This window comes from Nematostella vectensis, chromosome 5, assembly GCF_932526225.1.
Source record: "Nematostella vectensis chromosome 5, jaNemVect1.1, whole genome shotgun sequence".
NCBI lineage: Eukaryota > Metazoa > Cnidaria > Anthozoa > Actiniaria > Edwardsiidae > Nematostella > Nematostella vectensis.
In genome coordinates this window covers 12,658,139-12,677,201 of record NC_064038.1, presented here as the reverse complement: position 1 = coordinate 12,677,201, position 19,063 = coordinate 12,658,139, and the positions used below count along the sequence as shown (strand labels likewise).

General features: G+C 41.0%; 1 protein-coding gene and 1 long non-coding RNA gene across 3 annotated transcripts; one reads left to right on the top strand and one right to left on the bottom strand.

Annotated features, from left to right (window-relative positions):
• Positions 1 to 68: 68 nt before the first annotated feature.
• LOC116619212 lies at positions 69 to 2,324 on the bottom strand. The gene is made up of 2 exons (XR_004296575.2): positions 2,032 to 2,324; positions 69 to 628 (listed from the first exon to the last, which is right to left on the bottom strand). It is a non-coding gene; the product is annotated as an uncharacterized LOC116619212 (long non-coding RNA).
• Positions 544 to 18,916, top strand: LOC5514180 (transient receptor potential cation channel subfamily A member 1-like). 2 transcript variants are annotated; one of them, XM_048728089.1, is made up of 15 exons: positions 544 to 655; positions 4,454 to 4,611; positions 6,330 to 6,473; positions 7,765 to 8,018; positions 8,086 to 8,167; positions 9,011 to 9,256; positions 10,046 to 10,119; positions 10,905 to 11,090; positions 11,779 to 11,952; positions 12,587 to 12,751; positions 14,770 to 14,895; positions 15,458 to 15,641; positions 17,886 to 17,943; positions 18,496 to 18,607; positions 18,754 to 18,916. In XM_048728089.1, exons 2-15 carry the CDS (start codon positions 4,483 to 4,485, stop codon positions 18,788 to 18,790), a joined length of 1,971 nt encoding a protein of 656 aa, XP_048584046.1. In that variant the 5' UTR covers positions 544 to 655; positions 4,454 to 4,482; the 3' UTR covers positions 18,791 to 18,916. The 2 variants fall into 2 exon arrangements, with proteins under 2 accessions (XP_048584046.1, XP_048584045.1); XM_048728088.1 differs by lacking the exon at positions 544 to 655 and adding an exon at positions 2,739 to 2,992.
• The last annotated feature ends 147 nt before the right edge of the window (positions 18,917 to 19,063 follow it).

Sequence of the window (19,063 nt, the reverse complement as noted above, 5' to 3'; positions counted from 1 at the left end):
AAAAAGATAACGAACCCCTATTGCCGCAGGACCTATCGATTCACCGTAGTTCTTACACGGAGCATTACTTAAACTAGAAGTTTCTAATAGAAAGTGAATGCTCGGAGGACGGGACGAACGATGTTTCAGTACAGGGGTTCTCGAAAAAGACCACTGATCGATATGAAATCAAAATACAAATCAGCCAAATGGGAAACCTGTGGTGTGGACACGAAAAATCGCATCCACTATATGAAACTCGCGCATGCGCTGAAAAGACCGCTGATCAGCATGAAATAAAAATACAAATCAGCCGACTGGGAAGCCTGTGGTGTGGACACGAAAAATCAGCTTTTCGCATATGCGATACCAAGATTAGACTTGCTCCGGTCGCTGCGCTCCCTCCGAGCAAAAAGAATTCTGGAAGGGGTGGGTTGCCCCTTGGCTTGAAATTCAGATGACCTCTCCTCGAGTTATTTGTAATCTGTTCTTCCGTTCCGGATTCCTGCTTCTATCTGGCTTTGAGCACTGTTACGTAATCCCTAGATTACCAAACGAAGCAATGTTAAAGTACCGATAATGTCAAGTACGAGTTTGGTGCGAGTTTGTCCTATATGTTCGTCCTGCGATATCCAAAGGCGTGAGTGACCTGCAATAAGAGCACAATATAAGTCAGGTATGCAAAGGTTAAACCTTTGTTAAGCTTCATTTCGTAACAATACAGCCTATTAGCTGTGTTAGAATTGATAACGTTTCGGTACATATGAACTCTTATTATACTCTTATATTATCTTTCTCGGCTATCTAATTTACTTTTATTCTTAAGACTGCAGGATAAAGACTAATGGAGTACTTATACGAGTTAACAGAGTACTGTTTTTCTGGTGATTACGGTGATTTCCATGATCTTGTATTTGTAATGATAATGTACTCGTGTTTTGGTTTGTTTACGTATAAATTAAGGTGACTGATATAGAATTTGATATACCAGATACCAGGGAGTGTTGGACGGTTGATAACCACATAAAGCTATTTGACTGTTCTGAAAAGTGATTCCCATGTTCTCCCCCAAATTTGTATTTGCTTGCAAAAGACATGACGGAAAAACCTGAAAAATGCGCAATTCCAGATAGAGAGAGAAGACACAATTTCTTCAGTGGCTTTACGTTCCTTGTATTACATAATAGATCACGTGACAAAATAGTTTTTTGACTTTCCGTTGTACGGTCTAATCATCCTCGGGGACCCAGGGCGTCGCGAAGATCGGGCACACAGGGAGCGCGTAAGGAGGGGTCTAATTAGCAGCGATAGTGTGCGCGCTATATATGCTTTTTTGTTGCAATGCTTGCGGTTTCGCAATTGTTTTTTACAAGTGTTAGTGTGTTCGACCAGCTTTTTGATGGGGTTGTAGGCCACCATGCCCAGCGCACTCAGTATAAAATAATAGGGTGTCATCAAAAATTCAAATTATGAACCTTGTTTTGTAAAGATTAGCCAGACTTAGGGATCGAATTGAATGAGTTAGATTTTTAGAGATAAGACTCGGGGAAGATCATTTCTTCGAGACTATTATCAAAACAAGCACAAGAAAGGGACTTTCACTGGGTGAAAATATAGATTTAAGCCTGTTGGAAACATTCCGAAAGACAACTTAAATATCTCCGTAACTGTCTTTACGATGTTATTTAAGAATTTTTAAATCTTACATTTAAGTACATTTAAGTGACTTGAAGAAATCCCTAAATGCTGTTAGAAAGGGAATCTTAAAATATTTAAATATCACCTTTAAACTGTTTTTAAATGTAATGAAATGTTCTAAAATAATATATTTAAGGGCATTTCGGGCAAGTCTAGGACCTTCTTAAATGTAGTATAAATTAATGTTTAATCAATTTTAAGGAATCTCAAACTGCTTAAATATCACCTTTAAACAGTTTTAAAGTCGCAAGTCGGACCGAATGCATCATTGTCATGTAAGCTTCAGCTGGCCAGACAATTCCCCATCTTGAAGTCTTAGAGAATCTTTATCTATTTCAAAATAGCTATTCGTACCTGGCATTCTGGATCGTTTGGTATTTCTTGCGGCCTCTGCGCCCTTCGGTACGATTGCGGTTCTTATTATCTTCACGCGACTGTCTGTTCCCGTGTTTACCTGCTCTTTCAAAACGTCTTTCACTTGTTGCTACTCTGCCTTTTGCTGTCTTGTTTTTCTAATTAGTTGCTATAAAATAATAGCCAAATTCTCGCTTTGCTTTTATACCAAAAGTGAATGAGCCTAGCTCAGTTTCGAGCGTCGGTTACAGTAACGGCAAAGACACGAGTATCACTTAGAATGGACTTCAAATCCGTTCACAAGATTTGTCTTTTGTTAAGCAGATGAAAGCTAATGATTTCAGCGCGATGCACACGTGAGGCTTTTGTTTCGATGTCAATGAATGTCAATCAATCCGACGCTTGTTAGGGCGCGTTAAACTTAAATTTACTAAATTTATCTAGTAAATTTAAGGAGCATTTAAGAAACCATGTAAAGCCTTGTAAATTTATATTTTCGCCCAGTGTTTTATGTCATCTATGCCAAATTCAAAAGAAAAGGAATCAACAAAAATACTTCGTCAGTTATTGTTTTACCTTCGTTTTCTATTTTATGGACAGATAAAACTATGAATTGTCGCATCCGGTGGGAATTAGGCGATTGTTAAATTTCCTCTCCGCCTGGTGCATTATAGTTTTGGGTTAAAAGAGCAATTAGTGAGCTACATCAACATCATGCTTTGTTTAATTGCGCATCCTATGTCAATAAGTTGGCTCAAAGTGTCTTTTATGACGGTTATATGAATTGGGTGAATTTCGTCCTCAAACCAGAGTTATTTAACTGTTTAGGTTTATCGATAAGGTTACTTGATATCCCATTGGGCCAAGAACGCGAGTAAACGTATGGAAAATAGGAGGAATGTCAAGCGAACGGATATGTTCTTTGGGTATTTTCATACACGAGAAGGAGTTCCTAGCCAAGGTAAACAAATAAAGTGTTTTATTTTTATAAGAGTTATTGCAAATTTTATATTTCGCAGAATTAGGGATTTTGATGTTTTAAGTATGTTAATGTTTCAAAACAAAGTCTTTTTACGTCATAAGAAGGCTGTTATAATTTTATAAAAAAAAAATCAAAAAAGGAAAACAAAAATTCGATCCCTTTTATGCGACAATAAAATAATTTATCAGCGCCAGCCATTGACAAGTCCATTAGATATAAATAATACATTAGAGATATGCGAAATAAGAGTTTGATACCCACATGAAAGCGCTCCGATGCCCGAGTACCACAGTTAATTGTATCGTGTTGTGCACCGCGAGGACGATTTGACCGAGAATACACCCCTGCCGTTTTTAAATGAAAAGTCATATAAAGTGAAAGACCGATACTTCGAACTCTAATAACACGCCCCCCACATGTTGAATTAGCCCTGGTCAATTTTTTCTCAAACTATCCGGGTAAATCGAACCCCACGCTCTCGAGCTTTTTGTTTCCCTCCAATCGAGGTAGCGGTGTTCCACTGTAATCCAAACACATGGGGGACAAACCATTAGTTATTTGACGGGGGGAGTGGCTGGTCCCCCCCCCCCTAAAAAATCAATCAAGGCTAAGGTACTAAAAAACTCGAGCAAGCAAAGGTTGGGAAAAAGTCGCCACCTCTTTCAGGAAAAAATCGAGCAGTAAACCTATGCGGGGGAAAAAACGAGCATCAAAGGCCACTCCAACATCGAATATCAAATGTTCCTTCCTTTATCAATGCGCGGTCAGCGTTTTACCTAGGACAAAAGGAAAAAAAGACACGGGTAGGTGGCAATTCAAGTAGACTTCTTGGCCATAGAAAAAGCAGCGGCTTGTACAGAGTTAAATGTCATATTAACATTTTTGTTTTCGGCTCGAAAATTTTTATTTTGCATACTGTTTAGTTGTAGGAGTTTAATTTTTCCTGTGCGCACTTACTATAAAGTATTTCTCATTACCCAGACAGGTGATAATATTTACAAAAAAATGTATGTTTTCAGCCCTGAAGCATAATAACAGTTAAGAAAAGAATGTGAAATAATAGAACTATTTCCGTTTTTATTTACTTCTAGCGCCACCTTCTATCTAAACACTATTACCTAATCCAGAGATCCTTTGGAGCGGCAAAAGTTTATTTGTATTGACTTTTCAATTCTCGATCCTAGATGCTAAACTTTATTGCTTATATAAGCTCTCTGCATAGATTAAATTTTAATTTCTGATTATGATCCAAATAGAGATGTTTATTTTTAGGTCATGAGATAAATTTATAATGAATGATTGTTTTTCGACAAAAGACTTACTTTACAACAAAGAGAACATTAGGGGGCCAAGCATTTCTGTCATAATATATGAGTGCCCTATCGGAGGTGTTTGTTGTCTTCTCTCGCTTTTTTCTAAAGCGTACAAACCGCCATATAGGTCCTTATCCGAGACAGATTCGTGTGGGAATGAGTAAAAGCTGGGAGACCGCCGAGGAGTTGGTGAATTTTGAAGTTATGTGTAACCCGGGAAGTATGGATAGCACCCAAGAACGCTGTGAAATTGAACAAGATCAAGAGAGAAAATTCTTTGAAAAGGTAAGTAAATTTTTGGTTCTATTTCTTAACACTTGAGCCCTACGATGAAAGACAACATTAGAGTAATGAGTGTTTCTTGTTGGCACTTTTGATAGAAAAAAAAAGATGAGATAGATATATTACGTAATTATCAAAAAAGACTAAATACAAATACAGCATACTGTTAAAAACTAATTTCGCGATTTCCCATAAACATATTATCATTGATATTATCGCTGATTTGAAGAGGGATTTGCTAGTTTTTCCTTGACTCTTAGGCGATATAACTTAGGTTCAAATATTATATGTGATCAAAGTGTACAACATTTCCAGTATACTGTGATATATTATAATGAAGTGATTTTATACAAACATAATAATCTTCTCTTTTAATGAGCTCAAGAAAATGACACTGCCACTAATCACAGTCTTTCTTTGCAAGCGTTACAGCAGAAAGCGGGAAGTGAAAGTTAATAGCTGAATATTGAAAAAAATGATCGGCACATTTGGTTTTTTATATTTTCATTATTGTTTCATGAAGTCTTGGGTAAAATATTGTTGCTTTTTTTGCTTGAATTGTTCTCCTATTGCGTCATTTCACTGCATAAGTCGCTTTAAAATGTCTTGAGGCTAGGATTCATAAAACCCTTTTTTTTATTTCAACTGCCGCGCAGTTATGTAACTTTGGTACGGGCTCCGTGAATCCTGGTCCATTTCCTGCTTTAATGGCAACTTTTCTTGCCATGCCAGAGTGGGAGTTTATATTTGTTGCACCCCGCCTTTAAATATTAAAATTACTAAACGAATACTAAGAGAGCAAAGAAAATTCCACCCAACAGTACCGGGTGCTTTTTTATATAACATTATCCCTCAGGCAGATATTGATTTGCCGTTGATTGCTTTTGTCTAAACATGTCATCGTTTACAATTGTTGATATCCCTCTACCAATAAATTTTGGTCTTGAAAGTTAATTAGTTACATCTCGCAGTTAGACCGTTAGGCAATATTGAGAAGCTGGCATGAAGCACACGGCGATTCTTCTATTAGGCGACATCTCCATTCAGCCGCCATTTCCAGTCTCGATTTGTTATTTAAAAAAGCGGCAAAGCAATACCATGATTGATAAGAAGGGGACTATTTAGCATTAAAAAAGTAAACTAAACATTTTACCAAATGTACCCATTTTCAATTTTTTGATCGAGCATAGCTCGAACACAACTGAAAAATAGCAATTTTCTAATCGATTTGTATTCTTATTTCAGAAATCACATATGGGAGGTAGGCAACCAAAAATCGAAACTAATTTCGCGATTTCCCAAAAACATGTTATCAATTATATTATCGCTGATTTGAAGAGGGATTTGCTTGTTTTTCCTTGACTTTTAGGTGACATAACCTAGGCAAAATATTATATGTGATCAAAGTGTACAACATTTCCAGTATACTGTGATATAGTATAATGAAGTGATTTTATACAAACATAATAATCTCTTTTAATGAGCTAAGCGGCAGAGCAATCCCATGATTGATAAGAAGGGAGCTATTTAGCATAGTACCCAACTAAAAATCGAAACTGAAAAAAAATCAATTACCACGACCCTCATACACCTTTGCTATATGTTCTCTATATTGGCCCCATCTTTTTCGATGACGTGACCCCTCCCCCATGAACCACCTGTGATACTACGTTACCCCTCCCCCCAAGGGTTATAAGCTTCGTCTTGGCTTATGTTTATAGGTCCGGGAAAAGACAGAGAGCAAGGAAATGGATCCCCAGGACGCGATGGACGAGGCACGGGTGGAGCTCATCCTTGATCTAAATGACGGAGATGCCATGAAGTCCGTTTGCTATCTGCTGACAACATGGCCGTACGAAATACAGGTATACACAGTAAAAACTCTATTAAGCGGAACTCTCCTCAGTCACCCTTAGTCGAGGGTCGCTTCCTGAATCTCAGACAGACAGACAGACAGACGGACGGACGGACGGGCGGGCGGGCGGGCGGGCGGACGGACGGACGGACGGATAGATAGATAGATTAGTCTGCTTGTGCGAGGCCCTGGAGTAAGAGCATTGGTACTCCCTGACCTGAGAGAATACCCATGATGGTGGATACCATGCGCGCTTAGCACGGATTTCAAGGGCTCTGACTCGCGCGTGATAAAGGCCAGTTACTTCCAGAGCAACCTGATAACTCAAGCCAGGGAGTATGATGCGAAGGGCTCTACGCTTTACACCCTCAATAACATATTCAAGATAGTCCAGCAGCGCTGACCATACGGGCGAGGCGTATTCTAAGACTGACCTTATCAGCGATGTAAATACGGACCAGATCTTAAGGAGCCTGAGTGCATATAGGCGTTTATTTTTAATCTTCACTCTCATATTAACTGCGAGGTTGACCCCTTTTTCGCGGTTACCTCTATAACACGGAGGCGGTCGACTTATTGAAGTCCAATTATTGTTAACTTCCATTGTCTGAACCTCTTTTAGCAAGCGGTCATTCAGTAAAGTCACTCAGTAAAGTTCAGAACTATTGCTGTCTATGAAAGGCTCAATGTATTCCGTGTTTTGGGGATGAACATGATGAAAAGAGGATGGTTTAGTAAACCGTGGCCTCAGAAAACAAATTGCGGAAGACACTTTAACCCATTGACACCTCAACCGGCCTGTACCGGTCTTAAGCAGTAATCACAATCAAAAAAAAAATCATCAATGCAAAATAAACACAACGTTGGGGATAGCAACTGCTTTCCAGACAAATAATTGCCCAAGTTCTTTGACAAATTTCAAATCGAAAACAAGGAAACACAGCAGAATCGACCCTCTCAACAAAACGCTCAGAATACCACACAAGGGAAAGAAATCAGCAAACACAGCTCAAGACTCAAATAGAAACTTTTATTCTGATCCTCCCTGTCCATTTCCATGGCCTCAAAACACAATGTTTACTCCTTGAAGGCTTCTGAAGGCTTTACAATGTATAATGATCTACGTGCGTCTTTCAAGTATTTTTGGACATAATTTTTCGACACATTTTGTCTTTAAATTGATAAATATTCATTTTTAGGGCCACGCAGCAAAACCATTTTGATAGGTAGTGCAACACTCGTTAAATAAAGGCATATATATTTGTCTATGCTAATCGCTTTCTTGCGTTTTCTTGTGACAGATTCCTCGTTTTGTGCGAATTCTACTGCGTAACCACAGGCAGCCCCTCGGCACTCTCCGTGACCAAGAGTCCAACACAGCACTTCACATGGCGGCCTCAAGGAACCTTGTGACCGTCGCTGAGTTTCTATTGGAGGAAAATCCTGAAATGCTAATGACGACTAACTCGGACATGGATCTACCAGTGGAAACCGCGCTTAGGCGTTGTCATGACGACGTGGCTGCTTTCCTTGTTAAACATATGTCAAACCGAAGGTAATCAAAGCTTGCCTGAATTGCTTTATTATCATAATTGCAAACGATTGTTCTCTTTTCTTTCGAGTGTTCTACAGCTTTTTAGGGCAAATAAGACGGAAAATGCAAGACACAGCTTTGTCTTTTTGGTAAAACAATTCAAAATGAAGGTGAGCATACGATTATTATCATAATCTAGATCAAAGAAATAGAAAGCTGCTCAAGTTATCCAGGGTATTAAAAGGGACTTGAAAGGAAAATCACTTTCTTAGCGGTCAAGCAACATCATTGTCATCATCTCATCATCACCATCACCATCACCACCACCATCATCACCATCATCACCATCACCATCACCATCACCATCACCATCACCATCACCATCACCATCACCATCACCACCACCATCACCATCACCATCACCATCACCATCACCATCACCATCACCATCACCATCACCATCACCATCACCATCACCATCACCATCACCATCACCATCACCATCACTATCACTATCAACATCATCATCATCATCATCATCATTACCATCACCATCACCATCACCATCACCATCACCCTCACCATCACCATCATCATCACCATAATCACCACCATCATCATCACCATCACCATCACCATCACCATCACCATCATCACCATCACCATCACCATCACCATCATCACCATTACCATCACCATCACCATCACCATCACCATCACCATCACCATCACCATCACCATCACCATCACCATCACCATCACCATCACCATCATCACCATCACCATCACCACCACCATCATCATCACCATCACCATCACCATCACCATCACCATCACCATCATCATCATCATCACTATCATCATCATCATCATCATCACCATCATCACCATCACCATCACCATCACCATCACCATCACCGCCATCATCACCATCATCATCACCATCACCATCATCATCACCATCATCATCACCATTTCCCCATACAGTCTAATACCTTAAGCTTCTCCAACAGAAGACGATCCTTGCAGTTTTAGACGCGATGGTGGTACCACAGTGGCCTTATCCCGTTAGCCTCCACTACCACAACACTCTTAGCAGCGAGTGGCAGACGATGGTCGACCAGCCGACACATCTAGACGTCTGCTTTGATCTGATTGACGCGGACAAGTATGGACGAGCTCCAGACGACCCTTCCTACCAGTTTTGCCCAAAGTCTTCTTTCTATTACATCACCAGGGAATGCCAGAAGCTAAACAAGGTAAAGACTCCACAAATAACGACAACATCAACAAAGATAACAGCGACAATCTCGGGGGGACTCCGATAAAAACAGACGGGGGGTGATCGACGATCGATTTTAGCCCTAAAGGAGGGCACTTTGGGCGTGGTCAACAGAAATTCTTACCCCTAAGAGATGGCAAATTGGGTGTGGTCGAAGGAATTTTTAAACCTTAGAGATGGCAGAATCGGAAAAAAACATTAAACACCCCTTAGGAATAGCAATTGGTCGAGTTTTATACCCTAAGAGATCGCAAAATCGGAAAATTCCTTCAACCGGATGGCAGTTGATCGAAATTTTATACCCTAAAAGAGGTGACGATCTCCCCCGTCTACTATGCCGGAGAGTATCCCCCCTTCCCCCCGGGGGGCGACAATACACCAACAGTATCTTGAACAGTAAGAAAAACAGCAAAAAGTTTAGCCACTATCATCACCATCTTCACTTTATCCATTGCTATCACCATCACCAATAACACCATATCACTATCATCATCACCAATAACACCATATCACTATCATCATCACCAATAACACCATATTACTATCACCATCAATTACTACCACCATCTTCATTACTATCATTATTACCACATCTTCACTACCACCATGGCTACCACCATCACTCATCATTCCCGACACTTACCTCACTACCTCATCGCCACAGCATCTATGACTTTATATCATCATCAGATATACCATTGCAGTCATTATCATCGGTTTCATAGGTGGCTTTTCTATAGCTCATTGTTATTTTTGTTTCTTTCAGGCTCTTATTTTCCATCCCGTCGTAAAGCTCATAACGGAAAGAAAATGGACTAAATATGGAGGCTTCTGGTTTAGGTAAGAGAGTTGGAAGCGGCAATTTTTCACCTTCCACAACTCTTTGCGACCCGCGCGTGAAACCGAGGCAAGGCATCAAAATTGTAAACAAGATGACAAAGTTTGTTTTCATCCTCGGTTTCACGCGCGTGTCGCAAAGAGTTGTGGGAAGATGTGGGGAAGGTAATAAGGAATATATGTAAGGAATATAGGTGACGTGTGCCAAACACGAACACGCGCTGTAAAAGGGATAGCTTTGCCCTCTTTTTTGCATTCTCGCGCACACGTCTTCAGTCAGTCACAACTAGACTTCGATGAGTGCGGACCCCCGTAAAAGTGGTGTTACACGGATAACATGCAACAAAAACTTTTCGCGATACATTGTATCGTATCCATTCTGACACGTTGCCAAACAAATGTTACACGGAATAACTTTACAGATATTCGTCATTCTGTGTTGCATGTTTTTGAAGCGGGTTCAAAAACACGCAACATGATGTCAATTGAAATGATAAGCGGAAAGTTGTGTTGCGCGAGACATGTAACACACACACAAACAATTTTCACGATACAATATATCGCGAAAAGTTTTTGTTGCATGTTATCCCGTGTAACACCACCTTAGCTGCCGGCGCGCGCGTATTTGAAATGGCGTTATTCATGTTTTAAAGTGCGCGTTTGGGTTCAAGTACCACAAGGTGTGTACAAGCATAGCATAGAAACTATTAAAGAAAGATTCGGTGTTTTTTTTAATGAGAAAACACTACCTTTTTGAAGCCGCGCTTAGAAATGGTTGCCTTATTCAGGTTCCGGTTCTTGAATTACCTCGTGTACCTGGCGATTCTGAGTCTTGGCATGATGACGATGGTCGCCTACCCGGACATGTCAATCACCCCTCACAGCACCTCCTCCTGGATCAGCGGCACTTGCTTTCTATGGTGCTTTCTCATGGTCTGTTGGTTCCTTCTTGACGAGTTTGCAGAAATGAAACGGTATGTATCATGACATTTAAAAAGTGAGTGGTGCAATCGTATGCAGTCAGCGGTTGCGCTCACAGTGGCGTGCGCAGGTATAGATATCCTTCTAAGAGGTGTGAAGTGAATTTCAATAACAATCAATTTTAATAAAACAGTAGAAGAATAAGTATAATAAGAAAAAGTGAATTCCAATAACATTAACAATAGCAGTGCCTTGTGCACAAATTCAAATCAGTCACATCCAGCTTTTAATATAACAACATGAAATTACTTAATGTTTTTCTCTATTATATTTCGTTAAGCCTCACCTTACAACACCTCACCTTAAACATTACAACGTAAAGTTAGTTAACATGAAGTACAACGTGAACTTAGTTAACGTGGGTATTTGATTCTTGGTGAGCCTACCGCACCTCACCTTAAACATTACATTGAAATTACAACACAAAATATTTAAGGGGGTATTTGTTCTTGGTGAGCCTACCAGACGTCACGTTTAACATTACAACATGACAAATTGTCTTTACCATATGTGAGCCATATGTTACCATCAGTGAGCCTAAAAGACACCTAAACTCTAGAATTAGACTGCATGATATTACTTAACGTGGGTTTCTCTTATCTCTCAGTGAGCCAAGAAGACACCTGAACTCTAGAACTAAACTGCATGATATACTTAACGTGGTTTTCTGTTATCTCTCAGCGAGCCTAGACAGTATTTTAAGGATTGGACGAACTACTGGGATGTCTCACGGAACGTCTTGATGGGATTTACGATGGTTGTCAGGTTTCAATTCCATGAATGGTTCTGGCTTATCGCCTCTATTGCTACCTTCGTGAATACCATGGGAATTTTCAAGTATTCTTTGGTGTTCAGGTACGTGTAGATCGATATGAGAAAAAAAAAAATGAGGTATCTAAAGGGTGTGTGGAGTCCTCTTTACAGTGGATGAAATGCACTGCGGATTGAAGCGCGTTGATTTACCTATTCGTTTCCCTCGACGGATCTGGCTCCCAGCCCGTAATGAACACGTGTATGCCACGCCCAGTCCCTACTGAACACGACACTGTCTAGTTCACTCGCGTCGTTCGTTTTCCGCCTTCACGTCTATCTACTTTGTCTGTTTTCCGTTCATTCCGTTCATAATAACTTATAGACTGAGATATCCTTAAAATATTTGTGGCACAACTTCCTCTGTTCTTCTTTATATAGATGGTTCTATTAAATAGTTACCCCTTGTTAGAATGACAGCGAAATGTTTGTGGCACAACTTCCTCTGTTCTTCTTTATATAGATGGTTCTATTAAATAGTCACCCCTTGTTAGAATGACAGCGAAATGTTTGTGGCACAACTTCCTCTGTTCTTCTTTATATAGATGGTTCTGTTAAATAGTTACCCCTTGTTAGGGAACAGCAACACCCCTCCCCTCCCCCCTTGTTTTCCTGTGGCAATCCATGCTAGCCGTCAACATTCCAGCATACTAATCATTGATACTCATCGTTTCGTCAGCTTGACCTCGTCCTATGCACGTGCACTTGGCCGAGTCATCTACAAGGACATCCCTCGCTTCACAGTCGTGTTTTTCATCGTGGTGTTCTCTTTCTTTCTCTCAATTACGATCGCACTGCGTGGGGTACAGCCGCAAGTTTTCATCAATGATCTCATTATTGGCAGGTGAGATGATTGACAGGTGATGTGATTGACATGTGAGGTGACTGACAAGTTGAGGTGATTGATAGGTGATGTGATTGACATGTGAGGTGACTGACAAGTTGAGGTGATTGATAGGTGATGTGATTGACATGTGAGGTGACTGACAAGTTGAGGTGATTGATAGGTGATGTGATTGACATGCGAGGTGACTGACAAGTTGAGGTGATTGATAGGTGATGTGATTGACATGTGAGGTGACTGACAAGTTAAGGTGATTGATAGGTGATGTGATTGACATGTGTGGTGACTGACAGTTGAGTTGATTGATAGCTGATGTGATTGACATGTGAGGTGACTGACAAGTTGAGGTGATTGATAGGTGATGTGATTGACATGTGAGGTGACTGACAAGTTGAGGTGATTGATAGGTGATGTGATTGACATGTGAGGTGACTGACAAGTTGAGGTGATTGATAGCTGATGTGATTGACATGTGAGGTGACTGACAAGTTGAGGTGATTGATAGCTGATGTGATTGACATGTGACGGGACTGACAAGTTAAGGTGATTGATAGGTGATGTGATTGACATGTGAGGTGACTAACAAGTTGAGGTGATTGATAGCTGATGTGATTAACATGTGACGGGACTGACAAGTTAAGGTGATTGATAGGTGATGTGATTGACATGTGAGGTGACTGACAAGTTAAGGTGATTGATAGGTGATGTTATTGACATGTGACGGGACTGGCAAGTTGAGGTGATTGATAGGTGATGTGATTGACATGTGACGGGACTGACAAGTTGAGGTGATTGATAGGTGATGTGATTGACATGTGACGGGACTGACAAGTTGAGGTGATTGATAGGTGATGTGATTGACATGTGAGGTGACTGACAAGTTAAGGTGATTGATAGGTGATGTGATTGACATGTGACGGGACTGACAAGTTGAGGTGATTGATAGGTGATGTGATTGACATGTGACGGGACTGACAAGTTGAGGTGATTGATAGGTGATGTGATTGACATGTGAGGTGACTGACAAGTTGAGGTGATTGATAGGTGATGTGATTGACATGTGTGGTGACTGACAGTTGAGTTGATTGATAGGTGATGTGATTGACATGTGAGGTGACTGACAAGTTGAGGTGATTGATAGGTGATGTGATTGACATGTGAGGTGACTGACAAGTTGAGGTGATTGATAGGTGATGTGATTGACATGTGACGGGACTGACAAGTTGAGGTGATTGATAGGTGATGTGATTGACATGCGACGGGACTGACAAGTTGAGCTGATTGATAGGCGATGTGATTGACATGTGAGGTGACTGACAGTTGAGGTGATTGATAGGTGATGTGATTGACATGCGAGGTGACTGACAAGTTGAGGTGATTGATAGGTGATGTGATTGACATGTGACGGGACTGGCAAGTTGAGGTGATTGATAGGTGATGTGATTGACATGCGAGGTGACTGACAAGTTGAGGTGATTGATAGGTGATGTGATTGACATGTGACGGGACTGGCAAGTTGAGGTGATTGATAGGTGATGTGATTGACATGTGTGGTGACTGACAGTTGAGGTGATTGATAGGTGATGTGATTGACATGTGAGGTGACTGACAAGTTGAGGTGATTGATAGGTGATGTGATTGGCATGTGACGGGACTGACAGTTGAGTTGATTTATAGGTCATACGTTTTGAAGGTTAGATAAGGTTTCAAGTGATTGACAGTTGAGGCGATTAACATATAAATCGAGATTATCGATAAAAGAGAGATGATTGAATGAAATGTTTCAAAAAGGTTGACTGAAGCGTTTAGTGATTGACATTTGGTTTACAATTGAGTTTATTGGCAAACACGAGGCTGTTTAACAGAGTGATTTTCGTTTGTTTCGAATGAAATAAGAGATGATGAATGAATTAATTGACATTTAAGACGATTACCAGATAAAATTAATGGACGATTGGATGATTGACAAGCTAGATGATTGGCAGCTTAGAGTATTGTTTGTTTTTTGTTTTCTTTAGTGGTTTTGGAGCTGAGAATAACGGGTTGAACTGTACCGATACGGGTGCTGTGTGCATCGTGACGTCACTAGTTCGTATATGGTCCCAAGGACGCCCCATCTTAGAAGACAACGTGGGCTTCATTGGGTATGTCTGAGATCACCAAAAGTGATCAATTTTGAAAAAAAAAAAAAAACTTTGAAAAATAGACGTTAAACAGGTGACCGCTCAGTAAGTGGTCGCTTTAAAGAGGTACCACTGTATGACACCTAGACGGTAGAGCCTGCCGCTGGCTAATAGGTTAGCAGGTTCTGAGGTGAGGATTCCATTAAGTATAACGCACAAAACAGAATAAACATTTTTAGTCAAATCACATCTTTCATCAATACTGCATTCGGACTGGCAAGCCTACTAGTAGGCTTTAAGTACAGTTTTTAGCTAGAAGTCCCCGGAAAGCTCATATGTCGCAGATGGCCAGGGCGGACGTTTTTTTGCTAAATGAATTGACCTACTAGTGTGATTTGACTGAAAAAAAATGGCCTGAATAAGCTATTGACTTAGAACCCATTAGGGCTCAAGGGATAATTGTTAAATACACAGCTATTTTTTAGTTATACGGGCATGTGTTTATCACTAAATATACGAGCATTTTTTTAGGTAGATATACGTGGATTTGTGTACCACCAAAATTTTTGTTCCGTTTACGCAGATATTTTCCCACTTTACTGGTCTACATTCTCAGCATGTGTGTGAATGTGGTTCTACTCAACGTCCTGATAGCACAGCTCAGCCATACGTACGAGCTCGTACAAGAGGAGTCCCATCTCTCATCAACTGCCGAACTCATGCATGCTATTACCACGGTAGAGTTCCAAAGCAGATTCAAAGTCTGGGTAAGGATTGTTTCCCTTTGTTTCATAATTAAATCTACTGCAGTAGGATTCAGAATTTTTAATAAGGTACCAGTGATTTAACGCTCCGTGAAAAATTAGCAGCGCAGTTACTTATTGCGTAGTGTCAGTAATGAATAAATATACCATTGCATACCGTTGGTAACAAAGCCTTTGCATAGTAATGTAACCTTTGTTCTGTGAGTGAATTAGCCTTTTTGGACCGTTATAAGTAGCAAAGCCTGTGCGCGCATTAAGTAATTAGAGTCTTTCCGCGCCGTGAGTAATATAGCCCTTGATCATCGTTAAAAATAGAGCCTATGCGCACTATGAGTAATTGAATCTTTGCGCACCGTGAGTTATTGATCCTTTGCGCACAGTGAATAATTGAGCCTTTCCGCACCATGAGTAATAGAGCTTTTGTGCACCGTGAGTAGTTGAGCATTTGCACACCGTGAGTAATTGAGCCTTTGCGCACCGTGAGTAATCGAGTCTTTGAGCACCGTAAGTAATTAAGCCTTTGAGCACTGGAGTAATAGAGCCTTTGCTCATCGCGAGTAATAGAGCCTTTGCGCACCGTGAGTAATAGAGCCTTTGCGCACCGTGAGTAATAGAGCCTTTGCGCACCGTGAGTAATAAAGCCTTATGCGCACCGTGAGTAATAGAGCCTTTGCGTACCGTGAGTAATAGAGCCTTTGCGCACCGTGAGTAATAGAGCCTTTGCGCACCGTGAGTAATAGAGCCTTTGCGCACCGTGAGTAATAGAGCCTTTGCGTACCGTGAGTAATAGAGCCTTTGCGCACCGTGAGTAATAGAGCCTTTGCGCACCGTGAGTAATAGAGCCTTTGCGCACCGTGAGTAATAAAGCCTTATGCGCACCGTGAGTAATAGAGCCTTTGCGTACCGTGAGTAATAGAGCCTTTGCGCACCGTGAGTAATAGAGCCTTTGCGCACCGTGAGTAATAGAGCCTTTGCGCACCGTGAGTAATAGAGCCTTTGCGTACCGTGAGTAATAGAGCCTTTGCGCACCGTGAGTAATAGAGCCTTTGCGCACCGTGAGTAATAGAGCCTTTGCGTACCGTGAGTAATAGAGCCTTTGCGCACCGTGAGTAATAGAGCCTTTGCGCACCGTGAGTAATAGAGCCTTTGCGCACCGTGAGTAATAGAGCCTTTGCGCACCGTGAGTAAAGAGTCTTTGCGCACCGTGAGTAATAGAGCCTTTGCGCACCGTGAGTAATTGAGCCTTTGCGCACCGTGAGTAATAGAGCCTTTGAGCATCGTAAGTAATTAAGCCTTTGAGCACTGGAGTAATATAGCCTTTGCTCATCGCGAGTAATAGAGCCTTTGCGCACCGTGGGTAAAGAGTCTTTGCGCACCGTGAGTAATAGAGCCTTTGCGCACCGTGAGTAATTGAGCATTTGCGCACCGTGAGTAAGTGAGTCTTTGCGCACCGTAAGTAATTGAGCATTTGCGCACCGTGAGTAACTGAGTCTTTGCGCACCGTAAGTAATTAAGCCTTTGCGCACAGTGGGTAAAGAGTCTTTGCGCACCGTAAGTAATTGAGCATTTGCGCACCGTGAGTAACTGAGTCTTTGCGCACCGTGAGTAATTGAGCATTTGCGCACCGTGAGTAACTGAGTCTTTGCGCACCGTAAGTAATTAAGCCTTTGCGCACCGTGGGTAAAGAGTCTTTGCGCACCGTGAGTAATAGAGCCTTTGCGCACCGTGAGTAATTGAGCATTTGCGCACCGTGAGTAATTGAGCTCTTTGCGCACCGTAAGTAATTGAGCTCTTTTTTAACCACCGTGGGTAATTATACCCGCGCTGTTCTTTTTTACCCATCCACAAGTCACTCTAGCATGTCTCATTGCCATCTGTTAGCCTGTTTTGGTGGCCTTTAGTCGCAATTAGAATAATAAAAGGAAGATGTACGAGTTTAAGACTCTGTGAAAGGCTCTTGATACCGGACTGAACTTGGCGGTACATAAAATTCACTGAACTTGGCAGTACATAAAAAGAAATGAAAAAAGTTTTCTTGTTTTTCAGTAATATCAAACCTATCAAATATCAAATATCAAACCTATTAAAAGGAAGGGTTAAGACTGGAGCACAGGCCACTAGCGTCCTTGTATTTGTATATGTGCTGTAGGTGTTTCTAATATATGTTTTGTCTGTCTGACAAATCATGACTAAGCTCTGAAGTACAGTTCCATCCTAATAGAGGCGTGCACGGGCATTATTTTCCAGAATTTAAGGGTCAAGTACTACACTCCAAAGGAAACAAGAAACATCGATGACATAAAAGGCAAGCGAAAACCTCTACATCCCAAAAGATTGGTCACTAAATTACTGCATTTTATACCTCTATTCTGTAGCCACGGCCACCATTTGTTAAGTCCCAAATACCACCGATAACTTGAGCTTCTTGCAGTCTTATGCCTGGTGCACACTAGTGACATTACCACATGGGCGCGCGCACTCTTATCTTCGTATGTTCAAGTGTGAATGGTTCCCCATTTTGACATAAACCCGACATTACGACATGGACATAACGACATAAGAGAAAAAAAACATGTCAATGTCGTTATGTCGGGCTAAACGTGCACGCGCTCATGTCGTTATGTTATGTAACTAGTGTGCACCAGGCATTTAACTATGTCTGAGTTTTCTAGATACGTCAACATTGTCCTTATGAAATGGGTCCACTATATAAGGTGGTTTTGTCAGGTTCCGAAAGTTTCCTTAATAACAGAGTTCTACTGTATGAAGCGGTTTTGTGGATTCCAATGGCGTCCTTATTGACAGGGTTTTCTGGACCAACACAGAGTATAAAAGTTTGAATGTCTGACCATTGCAGATCACCTAAAGGCATACGCTAACGCACTGTGGGAGGAAGATCTCACAGAGGACAGACTGGAACAGCTGGAGAGAAAGATTGCTCACTTGGGTAGACTGGTGTCCGCTAGAAGGTAGGAGGCACGCCCTACACCTAGCATGTGTCCAGAGGGGGGGGGGGGGGGGGGGGTGGTTCAGACCTGCTCAAGCACTAAAATGAAAAACAATTCACAGTAACTAAGATTATGATAATCTGAGCTTATCTGGTTTTCTGTTTCAGACAAAGATCTCCTACAGCCTCCACAACAGTTATGTGAAAAAAAAAATATCATAGCATCATTAAACACAGACCTTGCTGTTACTTTACAAGATAATAAAATAAAAATTGTACAAAGTTAGGCTAATAGTGTCATGATTCTAATAAACACTTTGAAAAAAAAAAAGAAGAAGTTTAATATCATGGAAAAGTATAAAATAATAATGTGTTGATATTTGACCTATTGCCTAATATGGTATTCTTGAAAGGTGCGGCAGAGCTGGACTAAAAATGGGGATGAGGTGTTTTATAGAAACAAAATTTTGGTTGTAAA

Excerpts from the sequence above, each read along its gene's own strand:
- LOC5514180 (XM_048728088.1), top strand. The coding sequence starts at position 2,914 with ATGGAAAATAGGAGGAATGTCAAGCGAACGGATATGTTCTTTGGGTAT. Across the intron at positions 14,896-15,457 it reads GACAACGTGGGCTTCATTGG|ATATTTTCCCACTTTACTGG; the intron begins GTATGTCTGAGA and ends CCGTTTACGCAG. Across the intron at positions 15,642-17,885 it reads AAAGCAGATTCAAAGTCTGG|AATTTAAGGGTCAAGTACTA; the intron begins GTAAGGATTGTT and ends ATTATTTTCCAG.